The sequence below is a fragment of the Talpa europaea genome, assembly GCF_964194135.1.
Source record: "Talpa europaea genome assembly, contig: HAP1_SCAFFOLD_127, whole genome shotgun sequence".
Lineage (NCBI taxonomy): Eukaryota > Metazoa > Chordata > Mammalia > Eulipotyphla > Talpidae > Talpa > Talpa europaea.
In genome coordinates this window covers 59,897-79,812 of record NW_028167992.1, presented here as the reverse complement: position 1 = coordinate 79,812, position 19,916 = coordinate 59,897, and the positions used below count along the sequence as shown (strand labels likewise).

Below are 19,916 nucleotides of genomic sequence, written 5' to 3'. Positions count from 1 at the left end.
CCCCAACACCCCCCCGCCCCCGCCATAGGGTGTCTCTGGTTCATAGTTTTTTGTTGATTTTGATTTTTCTTTCTTATTGTTTAAAATAAGAGGGATAATGAGAAAGATTTCAAAACTCACTTGAAGAGTCTATTATGACCTAAGATGAATAAATATAAGACTTAGGATAATAAAAGACTATTGTAGCAGCTTTCCAAGAGATATTTAATTTATCAGTGTTTATATATTTCTTTTAGCTTGCAGTGCTTATACTGTGAGAAGACCTTTCGGGACAAAAATACACTTAAGGATCACATGAGAAAAAAACAGCATCGTCGGATCAACCCTAAGAACAGAGACTATGACCGATTTTATGTCATCAATTACTTGGTAAGATTTTCTTTTCATCTTTTTATGGCCATCTAATATTTTTAAAGCAGTTAGTATGTAGGTTAAGATGTAATTGAGGGATACTTCCAATCAGTGAATAACTTTAAAATGATTGGTTTACAAAGCATAACTTGATTTGGTTTGTCTTTAATTTGCCAGATGTTCATATACTAAAAGTCTCTAGAACTCAAAGTGATCTTGACAAAAATTTAAAAAAAAAAACAAAAACAGAAAGTCTTTGCCTATCCCCCTCACTCTCTCTGACTTATTGTATTATCTTTTACCTTGAGGCCAAACACTTATATAGTATTCAAAAACGCTTGTTGAGCCCTGGATGTCCTACTTGCTAGATTATTCTTTAAAAAACAATCTCTTGGCTCTCTTCCTCCATCACCATTAAAAATAAATCCTCCCCTTCCTCACAAAAACTTTATCATTCTATTTAGCCAACCTATTTTTAATGGTAATCTTAAAGAAACTAAGTCAATTTGCTGGGCAAGAAGACTTTTATTTGTTTGGCTAATAGGATGGAATAAGGGTTTACTATGTCAAGAGTTTAAAATATATTGAAAACTCTCCTTGCACAGGAACTTCATTCCACCTGCTGGCCTCTGTAGATTACAGTCTCTTTTTATTAAGAAGAGGTATTCATTTGGAGGTAAATGTCACAAGGAGACATTTGGAAATTTAAGAGATAATTTTTCATTGACACAGCGACTGTGGAATACCAATGACCCTACCTCCAGTCTACAAGGAGGGAAACTACTTGTGTAAAGAGAGGGATTCAATAACTCTCCAGTGAGATTACATGTGAAGAGCTCTGTTTCTGTGTATTTTAAACAAATGAAAATTGTTTCTCCCTTAATATGAATGAATTAGAATCCAAACCCACTGACCACAGAAGGCTAATTGAATATAGTCAAACATTTTATCTATTGGGCAGAAATAAGCATCTCCTGGCTCGTTTTAGAAATTTCTGATGTAGGGTAGAATGTTTGTCTGTTCTAACTAATCCTTATAATGTTAAAATAAAATTCTCCTTGAGAAGCAAGTTTAACATGTGTCTGAAGATTGAGTCTGAGAGGTTGCCATGGTTTACTACAAATGTTTTACAACTAGCTAAAGGCAAAGGCAGCCTTTAAGCTCTTCAATCTTTCTTGAAATCACTCAGTCATTAATTCCTTGAGCAAATGCTGCTTCAGGGCCCAGCCCAATCCAATAGGGAAAGGGCTTCAGTGTTAACTCTAAGAAATATTCAACTACTGAAGAAAGCAATGGAAGCAATTTAACAGAACTTCCTTCTGGGGCTCTTAAGCTAATATTCAAGATCTGGGACTAGTGTAACATATATTGCTAGAGGAACATTATATAGCTCCTCTTTTAGAGGATACTTCAAATGGACTGCTCACAACTGGCATCATGTAGTATGACTGTCAAAACTGAAATCATCTCTGAGGGCTAGCTGTCTGTGAAGGCCAGCTGTCTCTAGATGAGAATGCTAGATTATACTGCCCACTGAGTGCCCGGATTTGATGTGGCATGAATCATGACTGGAAAGAAGTGTTCAAGAAAATTAAAAGCTTCAGTGACATATAATATGAAAATGATATCCTTTAGGATAATACTGATAGAAGTATTTTTTAACTAGCAGCATTTGAGTACTTGCCACATGCAAGGCATTTATATTAAATCATTTAATCTTAACCACGTACCTGTGACACAGATTTTAGCATTGTCCTGTTTTATAGGTTATGAGATTAAGGTCTGAGAAGTTGAGTAATTTTTCCAGCTTAGGGGCCTTCCTGGTGGCACAACGGGTTAAGCACCACACTATGAAGCAATCCACAGCCTCTGCAGCACGAGTTTGATCCCCGGCCAGCTAGGAAGCAACCCACATGGCACAGCAGACCTCTCTTGACTCGCCCACTGCTCCCTTCAGCAGTGTATTTCAGCCAGTCTGCCTGTTCTGTTCCCCACTCTGTCTCTGGTGAATCCTCTCACCCACTGCACCTCTGGCCCGTACCCCAGCTCTTGTATGCATAAATAAATAAATAAATCTTTTTTAAAAATTTTTTTTCCAGTTTACCTAATGTCTTACTTTCCTTCCTTTTTCCCTCAGGTTTACAGTTGAAATAATAATGATATCTGCATGTTAACTTTACATTGAGATTTTTGGTCAAGCAATAGTGATGAAATCATGTTGATCAATTCACTCTCTCTTGTCTAGTCTCTCATAACAAACCAGAAAAGAGCTGACTTTAACAGCTCCTTAAGGGCTCTAAGCTTGGCCTTCTTAGTTCTGTATGCTTTCATCCTGGGGCAAAAAGCCAACAACATTAAAAAATTTTTAAACCTGAAATGCGTGGTGGTGCCTTAGCATTTTGGAAATGATGTAAATTTATCTTTAGAAAGGATTGAAGAAGCTAATGAAGACTCTAAAGATGTATACGTGTCCTAAAGTAAAGAGTACCCACAAGAGGCATCACTCTTAGTAGCATTCTAGATTGTTGTAAATAAAGGGCTTAATAACATATAGAATGAGTGTATAAAAGACTTTCCAGATACTAATAGTGGGCAGTTAGAGAAAAATAGTGGGCAGTTAGAGGGCCAAAGGTTTCTCAGCGTTCTTTTAGTTGTCTTCTAGCCCCCGTTAATAAAAAATACTTCATGTGATGACTAGGTTCTGCAAGTTTACCTAAGCAATAAATAATAATGACACTGCATTAATTTTTTAAAGACAAAAAAAAATTTTAAATGATGAGTGAGACATTCACTTAATTTCTTTCTCTGAGGGAAAGGGCTGGCAGCAGTGCATGAATGTGGGCAAGAAATGAAAGAACTGTATTAGTCAATGTCTGGACATCCATTGCTCACATTCTCTTCCCCTCAGAAGCAATTTCATTGGCTTCATATATTCTACCAACCTTGAAATGCCTTCCGAGGACAAGATGCTGGTGGAACAGAAAGAAACCAGCAGGCAAACTGGTTGATTTAGTCACCTTGCAAAGAGTTTAAGAGTGTGGTAGGAGAAACACACCTGTAAGCAGTGTAATTTCAACACCTTGTCATGATTTCTACAAAGTTTTTATTTTGACCTTTCCTCCTATAGCAAATATATGCAGTAATTGACCTCTGTTTCAGAGAGAATCTCCAGCGGTGACGGAAGCATCCAGGGTATTCCTAACAGGGTGCACTCAAAGTGCATAAAAGCTGGGACAGCCAAGGGACAAAGACGTCCTTTTTGGCTATCCCCTCAGTTTTGAAATTGATAGGTTCCTTTTTCCTTTGGTGAGATAATTTCCATATTTAATATTTCAGTATCGGTTTTGAGTAACAACACATTTGAAAATACGCTAAAGGTCTTTGCATAGTCTAGATTATCCACTTCAAGTTTTGCTTTATTTTCACACAAACAGAAGGGCTCAGTGCAGTGATGGGGTGGCTAAGGTCCCAGGAGGTTCTTGTGCTCAGATTCCTCTACCTCAGAAGACAACAGCCTGCTGGCCATCATCAACACTTCAGCTGCATATTCCTAAGGTGCTAATGTTTCCACCTCTGAGTTTTCTAAAGGGAACTTATTTCTGCAGTGGTTTTACCATTCTTTGATTTAAACTTTTTTATTCTTAAAATATATAAAGCCATTTGTAGGCAAACTGTTTTTCAGAGTTTTGTTGTAGTTCACGTTAATGAAAGAATTTATATTTAAAAACTTCTCTTTCCCTATTTCTATTTTTTTGTGTAAGCATATGTAAGAATGTGTGTTTTGGGGCACAAGGATGCTGGGTCTTTTTTTTTTTCCATGTTTTTTTCCACCCTCTCATTGATCATAAACCATCTGATGCAGGGGTTTGTGGGGGCGTTCTGAACATCTTTACTGACATGCCTTCCAAAATTTGTTTTTCTTGCATGCTTTGCTTTCGTGATATGATTCATTAGCAAGCACTGTGTCTTAATTTGAGAGTTAGATGCTTTTTTTTCTCTGTGTCTTGAACCCTATGTCATATATTTAACAATACAAGGCAGAGGGCCCTAGGAAAATGTGGGCCACTGTCACATGTCCGTTACTTTTTTCCTGATATCGTAATAAACACAGAATTCCCTTTTCCTCTCAAGTGGCAAATGCTTAGTGCTGTATTGCCTAGATAAATCCCTACATGTTGCTCCTAAGTACTGAGAAAGTTGTAAATAATACTTTTGAGTTTGGAAGTTAGACACTGAAAGAAAGCTTTTGTCACTTTTGACTCAAAACATTTATTGATAAGCAACATCTGTCCATATCATTGAGAATGATAATATCACAAATGGCCCATCCTTTAGTAATATCTTACATCCAGAGAGGCCAAATAATGAATTAAAAATTTATTTCATCACCAGCTAACAAGTATCCTGTTGGCAATGTTGAGCACATTCTCAGGTCCATAATGAGGTTCCCATACTTCATGATCACTATGGGAAGGACATTATAGAGCCCAAATTAACTGTCTCCACTGACATTATGGTAAATCCTGCTTGTCTGAGTTTATACATCATTTAGCTGATAGATAATGACAGCTTCAAAAACGTCTCATTAAGTTGATGAGTGATAGATTTTTTTCCCCGTAAATCTTTTTTTTTTTTTAAGATTTATTTATTTATTTATTTATACAGGCACTGGGTACAGTCAGAAGTGCGGGAGGGTGAGAGAATTCACCAGAGCCAGAGAGCAGGGAACAGAACAGGCAGACTAATGAAGTACACTGCTGAGGGGAGCAACGGGCACGGCAGGAGAGGTCTGCGTGCCATGTGGGACCCTCGCCCGCGGCCAGGGATCAAACCGGAGCTGCAGAGGCTGTGGGCAGCTTCATAGCCCAGCGCTCAACCACTGCACCACTGGGGAGGCCCCCCTAAATCTTAATGGCACTCATAGTTCTTTGTTTTCAGTTAAATGGATACCTCCCTTGAGAAAAAAATGTTCACAAATGTTCACAAAAAAATGTTCACACAAAATTCACAAATGAATTTTGGATATGTTCTTCCAAAAGGTTATCTGCTTTTTTCCTTTTTTTGTAAATGACAAAAAAATTTTTGTGACATTGGTTTACAACTCTGTACATAAGTCAGAGGCATAGGATCACACCTCATCAGATTTATGTCAACACACCACACCTAACACCCACAGTTCTCCACCAGGGTCTACTGTGGCCCTTCTCACTTTGCTCTCCTCCCTCCTTTACCTCCTCTCCCTCAGGTAGTCTTTTTTTTTTTTTTTAATTTTAATTTTTATATTCCCCATACAATTACAACCCCCTTATTTTTACCCCAAGCCCTCCTTTCCCCGCCCCCCACCCCCCCATAGAGTGTCTCTTGTTCATAGTTATTTGTTGATTTTGATATTTTCTTTCTTATAGTTATTCTTTTTCCTGGTCCCTTATTTAAGTTTTCTAGATTCCTGCTATGAGTGAGACCATCCGGTATTTCTCTTTTTCTTTCTGGCTTATTTCGCTGAGCATGATCCCTTCCAGCGCCCAACTCAAAATGGATTAAAGAACTAGACATAAGACCTGAAACCATAAAATACACAGAAGGAAATATAGGCGAAACACTCCATGATATGCACATCAAAGACATCTTTACAGACACATCACCCAAAGCAGTGATAGTGAAGGCAAAGATAAACAGCTGGGACTACATCAAATTAAAGAGCTTCTGTACAGCAAAAGAGACAATAACAAAAACAAAGAGAAACCCCACCGACTGGGAGAACATTTTTGCACACAACACTAATGATAAAGGACTGATCACAAAAATCTGCAAAGAGCTGATGAGACTCAACAACAACAAAGAAAATAATCCAGTCAAAAAATGGGCAGAAGAGCTAAAAAGAAATTTCTCTGAAGAGGAAATGCAAATGGCCAACAGGCATATGAAAAAATGTTCAACATCACTTGTAATCAGGGAAATGCAAATCAAAACTACCATGTGATACCATCTTACACCAGTGAGAATGGCACATAGTAAAAAAACTAGCAACAACAAATGTTGGTGAGGTTGTGGAGAAAAAGGAACTCTCCTGCACTGTTGGTGGGAGTGCAAACTGGTCCAACCACTGTGGAGAGCTGTGTGGAGATTTCTTGACCTACTAAACATAGAGCTTCCATATGATCCAGCAATCCCTCAGGTAGTCTTAATTCTACAGTCAGATCGCTAGGGTTTGTTACAGGTTTGGTTTTGTCTGACTTTTGTTTCATTTCTCTGTATTTCACATGTAAGTGAAACCATCCAGTATTTGTCTTCTCCTCGTTTATTTCACTTAGCATTATATCCTCCAATTCCTCCATCCATGTTATCATAAATGGGAAAAGTTTATTTATTTATTTTTTTTTTTGGTAACTGAATAGTATTTCATTATACACACACACACCACATCTTCCTAATCCACTCATCTGCTCTTAGGCACTTAGGTTGTTTGCAGTTTCCATAACATAACTGTTTTAAGTGATGCTGCAATGAGCATAGGCATGCATAAATTTCTTCACATTAGTGTTTTTGCATTCTTCGGTAAGTGCTTAGGAATTGAATTGCTAGATCCTATGGTAGATCTATTTTTAATATTTTGAGAAATCTCCATATTGTTTTCCACAGAGGTTGGGCCTCTCTACATTTCCACCACTAGTGTATGAGGGCTCATTTTTCTCCACATTCTTCCCAGCACTTGTTTCTGGTCTTTTTAATATGGACCCTTTTCACTGGTGTGAAATGGTATCTCATTGTGTTGTTTTTTTAAAAAGATTTATTCATTTATGCTGGGGTACAGGCCAGAGGTCTGGGCGGTGAGAGGATTCACCAGAGACAGAGTGAGGAACAGAACAGGCAGATTGACCAAAGTACACTGCTGAGGGGAGCAACAGGCGAGTCAGGAGAGATCTGCTGCACCATGTGGGTTGCTCCTTGGCCGGCTAGGGGATCGGACTCGTGACGCAGAGGCTGCAGACACAGCTTCATAGGTTGCGTCTTAACCCCTTGCACCACCAGGAAGGCCCCTCATTGTGGTTTTGATGTTGGTAAATGTTAATGAAAAATTGCTCATTAAGTGCCTGTTGGCCATTAGTATGTATTTGAACAAATGTCTATTTAGCTCTTCTGCCCACTTTTTGATTGATTTATTTGTTTCCTTTTGTTGAGTTGTATGTTCTTTATGTATCTTGGGTGTCATTCCCTTTTCAGATATATTGTGTTCAAATATTTTCTTACATTTGGTAGGGTGTCTTGTTGCTATGCAGAAGCTTTTTAGTTTCATGTAGTTCCATTTTATATATATTTTTTTTTTTCCCCTTGCTGTTAGAGACAAATCCACAAAGACCACGATATCTGTATTTATAGCAGATCAGAGTGGGTCTAATGATAATCATAGTTTTGCTACTTAAAAAGCTGTCCATTAATATCCCTGCATCCTTCTTTAGTACTCTGTCTGCTTTTGCATTAGAAAGATTGAGTGAAGAGAGGAGAGGAAAGGAAGGACAAATGACTCAATAGAGAAAATAGAAGTGGGTGGGCCAAAAGAATCATTCCTGTTCATTACTCCATAAAGTTTCGCTGAAACTAAATTTGCCAGACATGATCCTGAAATAGTAGAACTTCTCCATAAACTGTTAAGAGGTAAAAGGAATTTGAGTAGATACTTCAGTACCTGCTATTGCCTGGTACCATGCTTACCTTACAAAAACCTTTTGAGGAGGATCTAGATTGGCACTGCCTACCTAACTCTGGAAATGTAACAATGAACAAAGGCCGTATCCTCACAGACATTCTGTGGGGATGGATAGCAAATAAGAAAACAGATAAGGGGAATGTTTTCAGATCATCAGTGCTATGAAGGAAAATAAAATATCATGGAATAAAAAGTAACTTGGAAAGGGATATTGTTTTGGGCAGATTAATTAGAAAAAGAATGGTTGCATCTAAGCAAAAACCAGAATATCTAAGGCATGCAGATATGTGAAGCAGCACTGTTTCACACAGATGAAGTGTAATAGAGTGGGGTGGGGGGGATTGGGACTGGGGGAGGAAGGGACGGGAGAGGACCTTGTAGTGTTCAAGGAACAGCAGAAAGACTAGTGTGGCCTCAGCAAACTGAGCAAAAGGAAAAGCTGTGAGACATAAGAGATGATGAGGGACCAGGGTAGACCCAAAAACCATGTCAGGGACAATGAAATTTGTACTAAATGTGATGCAAAGCCATTGGATGTGGCTGCTTTACAGATTTCAGTGTGACTGCTGTCTGGGAAACAGACTGTAAGGACCTCCAGTAGAAAACAGACTCCAGCTGGGAGGGTCTCTACCAAGGATATTTCTGGCTTTTGAGAAAAGATTCTCAAGAGATTCTAATGTGCATTCAGAGTTAGGAAATGCTGGTTTACATTCAAGAGAAAAGAATTTGATTTAAAACATCATGTTGCTTCTCCAAAAAGAAAAGCCTATTAAAAGCAAAAGCATTTTTGGATATGTCCTTTCTTATCACTGAAGTAACAATTTTAATATATCTTGTGTGAATTTTTTTAAAACCCTTGGGTTTCTTGATTTGGGGTTGTTTGTTTTTAATTTCTGTATTTGTTTTCTCTCTCCTTCACCAACCCCCTAATCCTTCTGTTATTCCTACACAGGAACTTGGAAAATCCTGGGAAGAAATTCAATTGGAAGATGATCGGGAGTTGCTCGATCAGCAGGAAGAGTAAGACCTATTATTGCTGCTAATTAAGTATAATGTTTTAAGAACAAGAAAACAGCTCTTTAGTTAGGTTTAAAATTATCATTCTGAAGAGATAGAATAAAAAGAAAGAAGGCCTTCTCTCTAAGCCATGAATCCTTACATGTACAAAAAACTCAAATTCAAAAATTGACATTGACATAAAAATCACAAAAGCAATTGTTATTCCATCTAAAGTGTCTTGTGATAAAGCTATTAATTGAACACACAGGTAATATAGAATTCAGAGAAAAATACAATCCCTAGTGCTTTGCTTAATAACTTGTTCCCCACACCTTGAAATGATGCCATCTTTGGACTCTGCATGTGGCTTTTCATTGTATGAGAGGATATAACTGAAGTTAACCTTCTGTTCATTCCATTGATGACTAACTTAAAACATTCATGACTACTTTTCTTGAAATTATAAATCTGAGAAGTATTCTTTTTAGTCTAAAAATTTCCCTGTTCTCCACTCTTCATTCAAAGCTGTTCGGACTTTTTTTTTTCTTCTGGTATTTTGATTTTTCTGGTATAGGAATGACAAGAAATTCACAATATGTACATGTACATATACATATATATATATATATATATATATATATATATATATATATATATATATGCAAGAAGGGGAGAAAACAGTAAAAAGGATCTTACATGCTTTCTGGAGTCTGTCTACCATCAGATTTAACAATTGCCCCATTTAAAATGATCAGTATTTCCTACATGAGAGATATATATATATATACAATTTGCCATTTTAAGATATACCATTTGTCATGCAGAAACATACTCCCAGTATCACACCTCACAGCATGTGTGCTTACTGGTTGTGGTTAATGAGAGAGCGCATCACATTTCCTGATATGTTTCCTTGCAAATTAAAACTAGTTGTCTCTGAAAGACATTGCACTGATTTTATGGTGAAAGAGCTGCTCAGAACAGGCAAATATGAGAAAATGAAGCAGCACCTGTTCACTGTTTATATTAATTTCATGGTGCTGCTTTGAATTTCAAAAACTGTATCAAAAAGTCATAATAGAATGTGACAATCTTTACAAAAATGTCAAGAGTTAAAAGAGATTGGCAGGGTTTCCTAGAGAAAAAAAAGTTAATACCAAGTCACTATGTAGTACACCCTCTTGATGAAGGCAATTGCCATACTTCCTATTTCATTTTTAACATAGTGACTGGTCTGATTGGGAAGAACACCCTGTCTCTGCTGTCTGCCTTTTTTGTGAAAAGCAAGAAGAAACAATGGAGAAATTATGTGTGCACATGGAGGTGAGATACTTTTTATTCATTTGAATTTTGTTTTGTTCTTTAAAGGGAAGCTGATACCTTTATTTTCTCAATCATTATGCCCTTCTTAAAAGTACTATAAACTAAACAGAGGTCCATGAAGGAGAACCAGAACTCAGAGTAATTTAGTTCATGCAATCAACTAGATGTACATGAGCTTTAGTGTTAAATTTTGCAGGCCATTGGTACCATCCCACTTTTAAGATGCTTATAAGACAATTGTAGTTTAGAATGTGGGACTTGCAACCACTGTTAACGATGCCCAGATAATGAACAGGCTCTTAGTCTTTTTCCTTTACTTCTGTGCTGATGAGTGAGGTGAGCAAGAAGAGAGAAATCTGGCATTCACAAAGCCCTTGGTGGGTATTAGGGGAGATGGAGGCAGAGGCAGTGTAGGGTTTGGTCTTGCAGCCCTTCTCCCCAGTCTGTGTGAGAGGTTACACACTCCCTATACCTCTGATCCTCATCTGGGTGGTAGAGGTATGGAAGGGGGAAGATCTAATGATGCATGACAATATTGCAGCTTGGGGGTACAGAAGTGATTATAATAGAAAAATGTTACTCGGTGTTTCTAATATGCTCTCCCTGCCAATAGTATAACTGACTCTTTTGTCCACCTTTCCTTCAATCTCATTCAGAAACAGTCTTCTTAGTTGAGTAAAATAAGAATCCAGAAAGTATTAAAAAGGTCGTGCTCATTTGCTCTCATGAAAGCAGAGAATCAGTGTCTCTAAAACAGATTACCAGCAGTATGTGTGTGTAGTTTCCACTGTTTACATTCAATTCATAATACCCTAAATCTTTGCACTGAAAAGAACATTAGTACCCCACCCCTGTGAAGGGATTCCCCTTGCAGCATCCTTGATTGGTGTCCTCAGCTTATGCTCAGTCGTGTTCAGTAGTAATTTGCGGTGGAATTCCTAACTGTCCTAACTGTGGACTACACGAGCTGCCTTTGCAAGTACTTAGATGGTCTTTATTCTCTGTAAGGCTTTTAAATTAATACATTTACTCAAATGGACAATTGCAATACTAGAACAGAAAAAAAAAGAAGTCTGAATTGTAAAACTCAAAAGAAATGTGATTTATGGGAAAATGTGAATGAGAGAAACTTGTACATTTAAACAGTATATGTGACAGTGTAAAATGAAAAGCAGAATTTATAAAATTACCTATCTGCTTATGGAAAAGGAGACCTATATCCCTAATTCTGGTCCAGACACACGATAGAGCAGGGCCACATCTTACCTAGGGCCTGAAGATACTTTAGTCAGACTGCAGAATGCATATAATAGATTATAAAAATTATGGATACAAGCTGTGAATAATTCAAATGTTTTAACTGATTTGACTTGTTTGGACTGTGTTAAGAGGCAATTGGATATAAAGGGAAGTAGTTAGATTTTGAAAACTTCGAAGACAGAAAATGATGAAATGAGATTTAATTTCTACAGTGTTCAAATTTCTGTGGAGTTTGTAACTTTAGCCTGAAGCATTAAATAATTTATATGTTCACAGATATATTCATTCCTCTTTTTAGGATGCACACGAATTTGATCTCCTCAAAATAAAGTCAGAACTTGGTAAGTTTGACTTGGCGGTGTTTTTCCATGCTGCGGTGTTCTTTACATACCACCCTGAAAGTGGTACTACGTTCTGCAGTTGCAATTGGGGAGCACACAGCCAAAATGCTTCTCTCCACAGATGGTCTTCACAGAGAGGCCCAAAACAGTAGCTTGTAATCATCTCGAACTGTAATATTCAAATATGTTTTTTTATTTCATAGTCTTTCCTCCTCTTGCTATATATACAAAAGCTTCAATTAAAATTCCAGTTAATGGCTAATATCTATTTTTAAGTGGTGGGAGCTTGAGGGAAAAGTGTGGGTTTTGACATCAGATGAGAGCCATTATCACAGCTCCAGCGCCCACTGTGTGACCTTGGGCCTCAGGTCAGCAGAATGGTAGCAGGAGGGGAGAATGTATGTAAAACACCTCTGCACAGCGTGGCAGTGTAGCTAGCTTATTTATTATAGATGCACTCAATTGCATCATTCTCTGTGTCATTATAATAGATTGGGTGCAGCAAGATGTAAAATACTGGCTTACTAATGGATCCAAGACAGTAAAAAGCTCACTTCCTACACCTCACCTCACTACACTTTGCTGCTTTTATAGACACGTATATGTATGTTTTGTACATAATTTGCTTAGTAGTCAACAGCATGGGCTCTGATGCCAACAGCCTGGTGTCAGAACCTGGCTCTTCCACTTACTAGTCATGCCACCTTGGGCAGTTTCCCAGTATTTAATGTGGATAATGTGGGTTTTGTGAGGATTAAAGGTATTAATACATGGAAGTTGATTAGAACTGTGCAAGCACAGATGCCCTATGTAAGTATTGGCTGTTATTATTTGGCATTCTCTCATTATGCATTTTAATTATACTACCTCTTTCAGGTTGGTTAATAAAGAAAATAGGCCATTATTTAAAAAAAATATTTAGCAGCACAAAAATGAATCTTATCAGTTATCTAATAATTCCATTAACTCTCGCTTTCAGAATTAAATTTCTATCAGCAAGTAAAGCTGGTCAATTTCATTCGAAGGCAGATTCACCAATGTAGATGTTATGGCTGCCATGTGAAGTTCAAATCCAAAAGAGACTTAAGGATTCACATGGAAGAAGCCAAACATACATCGCTGCTTCCTGAAAGACAGACTTGGGATCAGCCACAGTGAGTTCTACTCAACCAGACATCCTTTCTTTGCCCCATCTGCTTTATTTTGAACCTTTATTTGATTTGTCTAAAGCTTGAATAAAAAAGAAGTGCATATTTATCATAAAAAGTAAAAATCTTCAAAAACCTTATTTTTAAAGTAATACCCCTCTTATAAATGTTAACAACTATTTCAGATTTTGTGGTGCGGAGACAGATGTAATAGATATAAAAATATAGATTTTTTAATTAATGTTTCAACAAAATATTGTGAGCATCTATCCATATCCAGCACATATTTTTGCATTTTTAATGGCTGCCAAGTAGCCCAATGGTACAGATAAATCCTAATTTGTTAGATATTTAGGTTGTTTCTTATTTTCTGCTCTTACAAATGATGTAGTAACTATTCATTTGCCTTCAAATTTGCACACATATCTAATTGTTTCATTTAGATAAACTCCTAAAAATGAAATTGTTGTGTCAAGTATGCAACTGTTGGGGCTCTCAGTATTTCTTTCACATCTGAGCACTTTACAGAAATTTTGCAGGTGCTCAGTGGTATGTAAATGTGAAGTCTTGTCAGACTCCTAGGTATCCTTTGCCAGTCCAGCCTTAGCTGGACTGGTTCTCACATAGCTCTGGATAACCTCAGTTGAAGGAACCTCAAAAAGGCTAAAGTCTAATGGCCCAGAGATTCCTTAGAAAATCCCAGATTTGTGAGAGATCAAATCAGCCCTGTATTGACCTGATACCCTGTTCCTATAATTCTTTGTCCAGAAAAGGAACCAGAAAAAAACAGACTTAAAATTCAGTAGATGGCATGAGTTTATCTTTTTTGATTGCTGCACGGATGGAGCTGGAAGGGATCATGCTCAGGGAAATAAGCCAGAAAGAAAGAAAAAAAATACTAATTATAATAAAGTGAAAATCAAAATCAACAGGCAACTATAAACCAGACACACACGACAGGAGGGCGAGAAGGGAGCAGGATCAAAACAAGGGGGTAAGAATTTTACAGGGACGATAACCAAGATGTAAATGCATACATTGTACAAAAATGAAAAATGATGTAAGAAATATATAAAATAAACTTTAAAAATTCAGTAGATGTTTAAAATTTTGACCACCCAGAATGAAGAAACCAGTAATGATCAGGTTGGAAAACCAAACACGAGAGAAAACAATTATTTTATTTTTTTTAATATTTTATTTTATATAAATCTTACATCATTTTTCATCTTTGCACAATGTATGCATTTTCATTTTGGTTATATTCCCCATACAATTGCAACACCCCCCCCCCTTATTTTGACTCTAATCCTTCCTCTCCCCACTGCTCACTCCCCCCCAACCCTGTAGTGTCTCTCTGGTTTATAGTTGCTTGTTGATATTGATTTTTACTTTGTATTGATTAGTCTTTTTCCTAGTCTCTTATTTAGGTTTTCTAAATTCCTGCTATGAGTGAGACCATGCGGTATTTTTCTTTTTCTTTCTGACTTATTTCTCTGAGCATGATCCCTTCTAGCTCCATCCATGTTGCTGCAAACTGCATGTGTTTATCTTTTTTGATTGCCGAGTAATATTCCATGGTGTATATGTACCACATCTTCTTGATCCAGTCATCTATTTTTCAGCATTTGGGCTGTTTCCATAGCTTAGCTATTGTAAATAGTGCTGCTATAAACATAGGCGTGCAGGTGCCCTTTGGAATTAATGAAAACAATTATTTTAAAACAATAATTTTCATCAGGTATTTGAAGATTAGTGTATGAAAGAGTATCTGTATTTGAACACTGTAACTTATGAAGCAGAACTGGAGCGAGCCTATGAGAAAAAAATGAAAGGAATGTCATTTCATTAATGACCAACTAGGAAGGATACTAGAATTCACTAAAACTGATATTAGCCAATAGAGACCAAAATAAAAATAAAGCAGAAATCTCATTCCTTCTAGACTTTGCAAAATATTGTTGAAATTTTCAGTAAAGAAACCAGCAAAATTATGATAATGTGTACAATTCAGCTGCCTAGAAATTTTCTGGAAAATTTATTAGTTTGGTAATTCAGTATGTCTGTGATTGTTTTCAGGTATTATTTTCCAACCTATGAAAATGACACTCTCCTGTGTACCCTGTCTGATAGTGAAAGTGATCTGACAGCACAGGAACAAAATGGAAATATTGCCATCATCAGTGAAGACACATCTAAACTGTGTGCTTTGAAACAAAGCAGTATTTTGAATCGGTTGCTTCTACATGAGCGCTTAAAAAACTAGAAGGAACTGACACAGAACCAACTTGCCTCGCTTTTCTCCTATGAGGCAGACATGAATGAAGTATAGTTTAAATCTAAACATCAGCAAAGTCCTTGGTGCAGTGAACTTTTTCAAAAAATGAATGTTATTTTCAAAAAATTAAGTAGAAAAATAAAATGTGACTTTGTATTTTGACTCTAAAGTTTTATTATGAAATCATTGTACTTGAGCTCTTTTCATTATATTCATAATTATCTATAATAAGGACAATGCTCAAATCACAAGAAATGAAATGTTCAAATCATTCAGAAACCTAATTTTATCCAGTGGTTTCAGTCTCTTCCTACATACTTTTCCATCTAACAAATCACAAAATTTGACCTATAAGTGCCTTCTCTAGTACATGGTAAGCTATGCATGTAATGACCAAAAGTGGAACCACGGAAGAGAGGAAAAATTATTTGAGATCTATATAATGCACAGATTCAACCCCATTTCAGAGTAATCAAGATTGGCTGTATTCTCACGACTGCCTGGAGTTAGCAAACTCCCTGGAAATAGACATCAGGCCAGATAACTATTTCTTCTACAACGTATTTATCACTAACACATAAGCATCTTTTTAAAAAACATAACCTCAATACCATTATGACACCTAACAAAATTAACAATAACTTCTTAATATCCTATGTTTTCATTCTTCCTTAGTTGTCCCCAAAAATGTCTTTTTTGTAATTTTTATCGGCTGTAAGACAAGTATTGTATACTTCCTGATAAGACATAATAAGGAGGACAAAATATCACTTTTAGTAATGTATATAACTTGTATAATGTGAATATAATGAAGAAATATCATTCATACCCAAACTGAGAAACCCCTACTCTTCAGAAATCAAGACATAAAGACTGAAATATTGTTCCAGATTAAAGAAGACTAAAGAGAATTCAAAAATATCAAATGCTGGATTGAATCCTAGACCAAGGAAAAATTTTTTTCTTTTGCTATAAAAGAATTAGTTGAATAATTGACAGAAATTTTTTTTTTTTGTTTTTGTTTTTTTTTGGTGGGACCCTCGCCGGTGGCCGGGGAACGAACCCGCGCTGCAGAGGCTGCGGGCAGCCTCGCAGCCCAGCGCTCAACCGCAGTGCCACCAGGGGAGGCCCAATTGGCAGAATTTTAATAACTTCTGTTATTGGTGTTAGTTTCTGGGTTTTGATTGGTCTTAGTTTCTGGGTTTTGATAATTGTACTGCAGTTAGGTATGAGAATATCCTATCTTTAGAAAATGCACAATGAAGTGTTTAGGAGTCATGAAAATTTGTTTGCAACTTACTCTGAAGAAACTTACATGGCTATAGGGAGAGAAAATGATAAAGCCAATGTTATAAGATGTTAGTATTTGAAGCATCAAGGTGAAGGGTATGTGAGAATTCTTAATACTGTGGCAACTTTTCTGTAATTCTAAAATTGTTTCAAAATAAAAAGATTTTTAAGATGACTTTTTGCAATTGGTTTGTTTAAATCAGATTTCGAATGAGATCCATATATTGCATGTGGTTCCTGTGGTCCTTAAAAATCTAAAAATTTATAATAGTTCATGCTCCCTCTTTGTAAAATGACACTTATTTGTTAAAGAAGCTGGGTGGTTTGGATGCCTCTTAGAGTCATTTAACATGTTCTACAATCACCTACTTTTCATGCAAATGACAGACCTAGAAGCTCCTTTAAATTTATGGTCAAAGAAATTTTTACAAGAATAATTCACAAGAGCTACTATGTGGTTCCTGTTGCATCACATCAGGCACATATTTCTTGTGCCACTTTTAGGGATGTGAGACGGATTCATGTATTCAGATATTGTCAATCTGCTGCATCAATATAGTTTCCCATCAGTATTTCATCTAACCATTTTCATAGCCATTGGTCATTGTTACCTATATCTATTTTTTAGGGCTTACCAAATGATTTCCTTATGCGATCACTTCTTTACAAGTGGATTCTTTATACAACCTGTGTACTGGAGTCCTGGACTGTTCTAGTTTTCAGTTGTGAAAGACAGTATGTAGGTGGTGCCCAAGACCAATCTTGAAGTGATAATTCCTGTCCAGAGTCTCAGCAGTAATCTCCAATCACAGGATCCAAAGTCAACTAGATTTGTCAACTATGTAAACTCTCATCGTAGCTTTAGATTTCTAAGCCTCTGTTTGTACAGTCTTACAAGGCCTTTCTTGAAAATCAAGCAAAGAAACGGGGGCCCATTTGTAATGAAAAATGCCTAAGTTAAAGACAATTAAGTTAAAATTTTTTTAAAACTTAAGATTAAGTTGTCTAGAATTCTCTGTCACTAGGAAACAGATTTGTTGGGGAAATCAAGGAATGTTTGGAGTATTTTCTAGAATTTGCTTCAGTCTTTGAACTAAAGCAATGAAAGGAAAGAATAGACTTTTTAAAACAACTTTATGAAGGAGAAAGAGGGTGGCTGGGTATACACCTTTGCAAGGAGAATTTATGATCTTGTTTTCAGGTAGATAGGGCAGAGAACTCATATCTGTTTTTTCTCAATTGCCTTCAGCTCCAAAGTAATCTTTAGACTAGAATGGCATATTTTGGAGAGGCATATCCTGATCTCCTACAGTCTCATATGTCACCCTGAGGGAAGATCTGTTGATTCTTCCCACAGGAATGGTAAAACATCTTGTCAACATTCACTTCTTGAGGGAAATTCCTCCCAGTCGAGTTTAACTTCATAGATCAAGGAATTCAGATAACTTACACAGATGGCCTAGCATCCTGGTGTAGCTGAAATCAAGACTCACTGAGTTTCTGTTATGGAAGTTCCAGCTTTCTGGGAGTATCATTTGTCTTGATAACTACTTGAAGATCTTGGTATTGATTTTTCTTTTGTTAAATTTTGTTAGTGTTAAGTGTTTTGATGATATACTTTAAAAAGACATAAACCAGAAATTTGGTGTTCAACGTCTGAGAAGGCCCTCACACAAAGATGGAGGAGGCTGTAATGCTAAAGGATCCTGATAGTGACTGCTACAACTATAGAGGTTATAGTAACACAAAAGAGAAGGTGTCCTGTAAAGCTTAGCAGTCCCCTGCACATTGTTTAAAGTACATATCATCTCACTTGACACTTTAAAGAATGTTGTGAAATATCTGGACAGGAATATGTATCGTCATCAAGGGTAAAGAAAGGATCAGAGAAACAAGATCAGAGGGATAGGCGACTAAGAGAAAAAAGCACAACAAAATCATATATGACAAAATAATATATGGGAAATTTAAATGAGAAAAAATCAAGTCCTGAACTTTTTTAATGAATGGAGGAATGCCTTTTATTTTTTTGCAAAATCAAACTTGAAAGAACAAGAATGAATTTTTAATATAAGTGCTTAGCTAAATTTGCATACAGAATTAACATATCAGTCCACTTATATAAAAGATTATCAAATTGTATCTATTATTTGCTTATTCTACAAAAGTAGCCATCCTATATTCTTTAAGATTAATTCAACTATTTCAATGAGGTTTAGATGATGAATAGCAGGAGGAATAAACCAGGAACTGAAGTTCAACTTTTATGTCTTATAATTGATATTTTGAAAAGCTAAACCATGTTCAATTCCTGATGACAGCAATTTGCAAGATTGAATGGCATTGCAGGCATGTTAATTCAAAGTGAAAGCATTCAGCTAAATTAATGTTAATTTCGCAATGTTCTAAAATTCAAGTGAAGCTGTGTCCTTTCTCACTTATAAAATTAGAGTACAAAAAAAAGATTTTTGAGGATATTCTCAGCTGATTTGGATGCAGAATGAGCAGTAAATAAACTCTTATAAAGTGAGATATTGTGATTTTGGTGTTTTCATCATTTGGAAAACATTAAAAGAGCAAAAGAATGCATTAGAGTATACTGTAAAAACTAAAAAAGAAGGGCCTCCCCAATGGCACAGCAGGTTGAGCACTGCTCTGTGAAGCTGTCTGCAGCCTCTGCAGCATGGGTCCAATTCCCGGCGGGCCAGGGAGAAACCCACATGACACAGCCGACCTCTCCTGCCTCACCTGCTGCTCCCCTCAGCATTATCTTTGGTCCATCTACCTGTTCTGTTCCCCGCTCTGTCTCTGGTGAATTCTCTCACCCTCCAGCATCTCTGACCTGTACCCTAGTTCTTATATAAGTAAATCTTTAAAAAACTAAAAAAGAAAATTTAAGGGGGTGTAGACAGTGAAAAACAGGAATGATTAATCTCTTAGTCTCATAAGAGGGCGCCCATTCCAACGTTTCCATCATTGTCTACACAGATAAAGTCCAAAGCTTGGCATTTGAGACTTTCATAGTCTCGACACCCAGACTACCTCCCACATCAGCCAATCCATCAGTAAGTCTAGCCAATTGTCTTCAAAGTACTTCTAAGCCTCTACCATCACTGAGCTACTGCAATTGTCTCCTAAATAGCCTCCTTCTTCCTTGCTGACCCCGCCTATCCTCATAGCAGCTAGGATGATCTTCAAAAATCTTTTCGATGCTATAATGA

The 19,916-nt window shown here is 36.8% G+C and overlaps 1 protein-coding gene across 1 annotated transcript in view; it reads left to right on the top strand.

Moving 5' to 3' along the window:
- ZNF277 (zinc finger protein 277) overlaps positions 1–15,393 on the top strand; it is a gene marked incomplete at both ends in the record, with an annotated part of 60,696 nt that extends 45,303 nt beyond the window's left edge. Inside the window, 6 exons of the mRNA XM_084259801.1 lie at positions 237–369; positions 9,009–9,076; positions 10,282–10,378; positions 11,937–11,979; positions 12,959–13,133; positions 15,207–15,393. Of these exons, the coding sequence (XP_084115927.1) occupies positions 237–369; positions 9,009–9,076; positions 10,282–10,378; positions 11,937–11,979; positions 12,959–13,133; positions 15,207–15,393 (703 nt within the window). The remainder of the gene's footprint in view (positions 1–236; positions 370–9,008; positions 9,077–10,281; positions 10,379–11,936; positions 11,980–12,958; positions 13,134–15,206) is intronic.
- Positions 15,394–19,916: the final 4,523 nt, after the last annotated feature.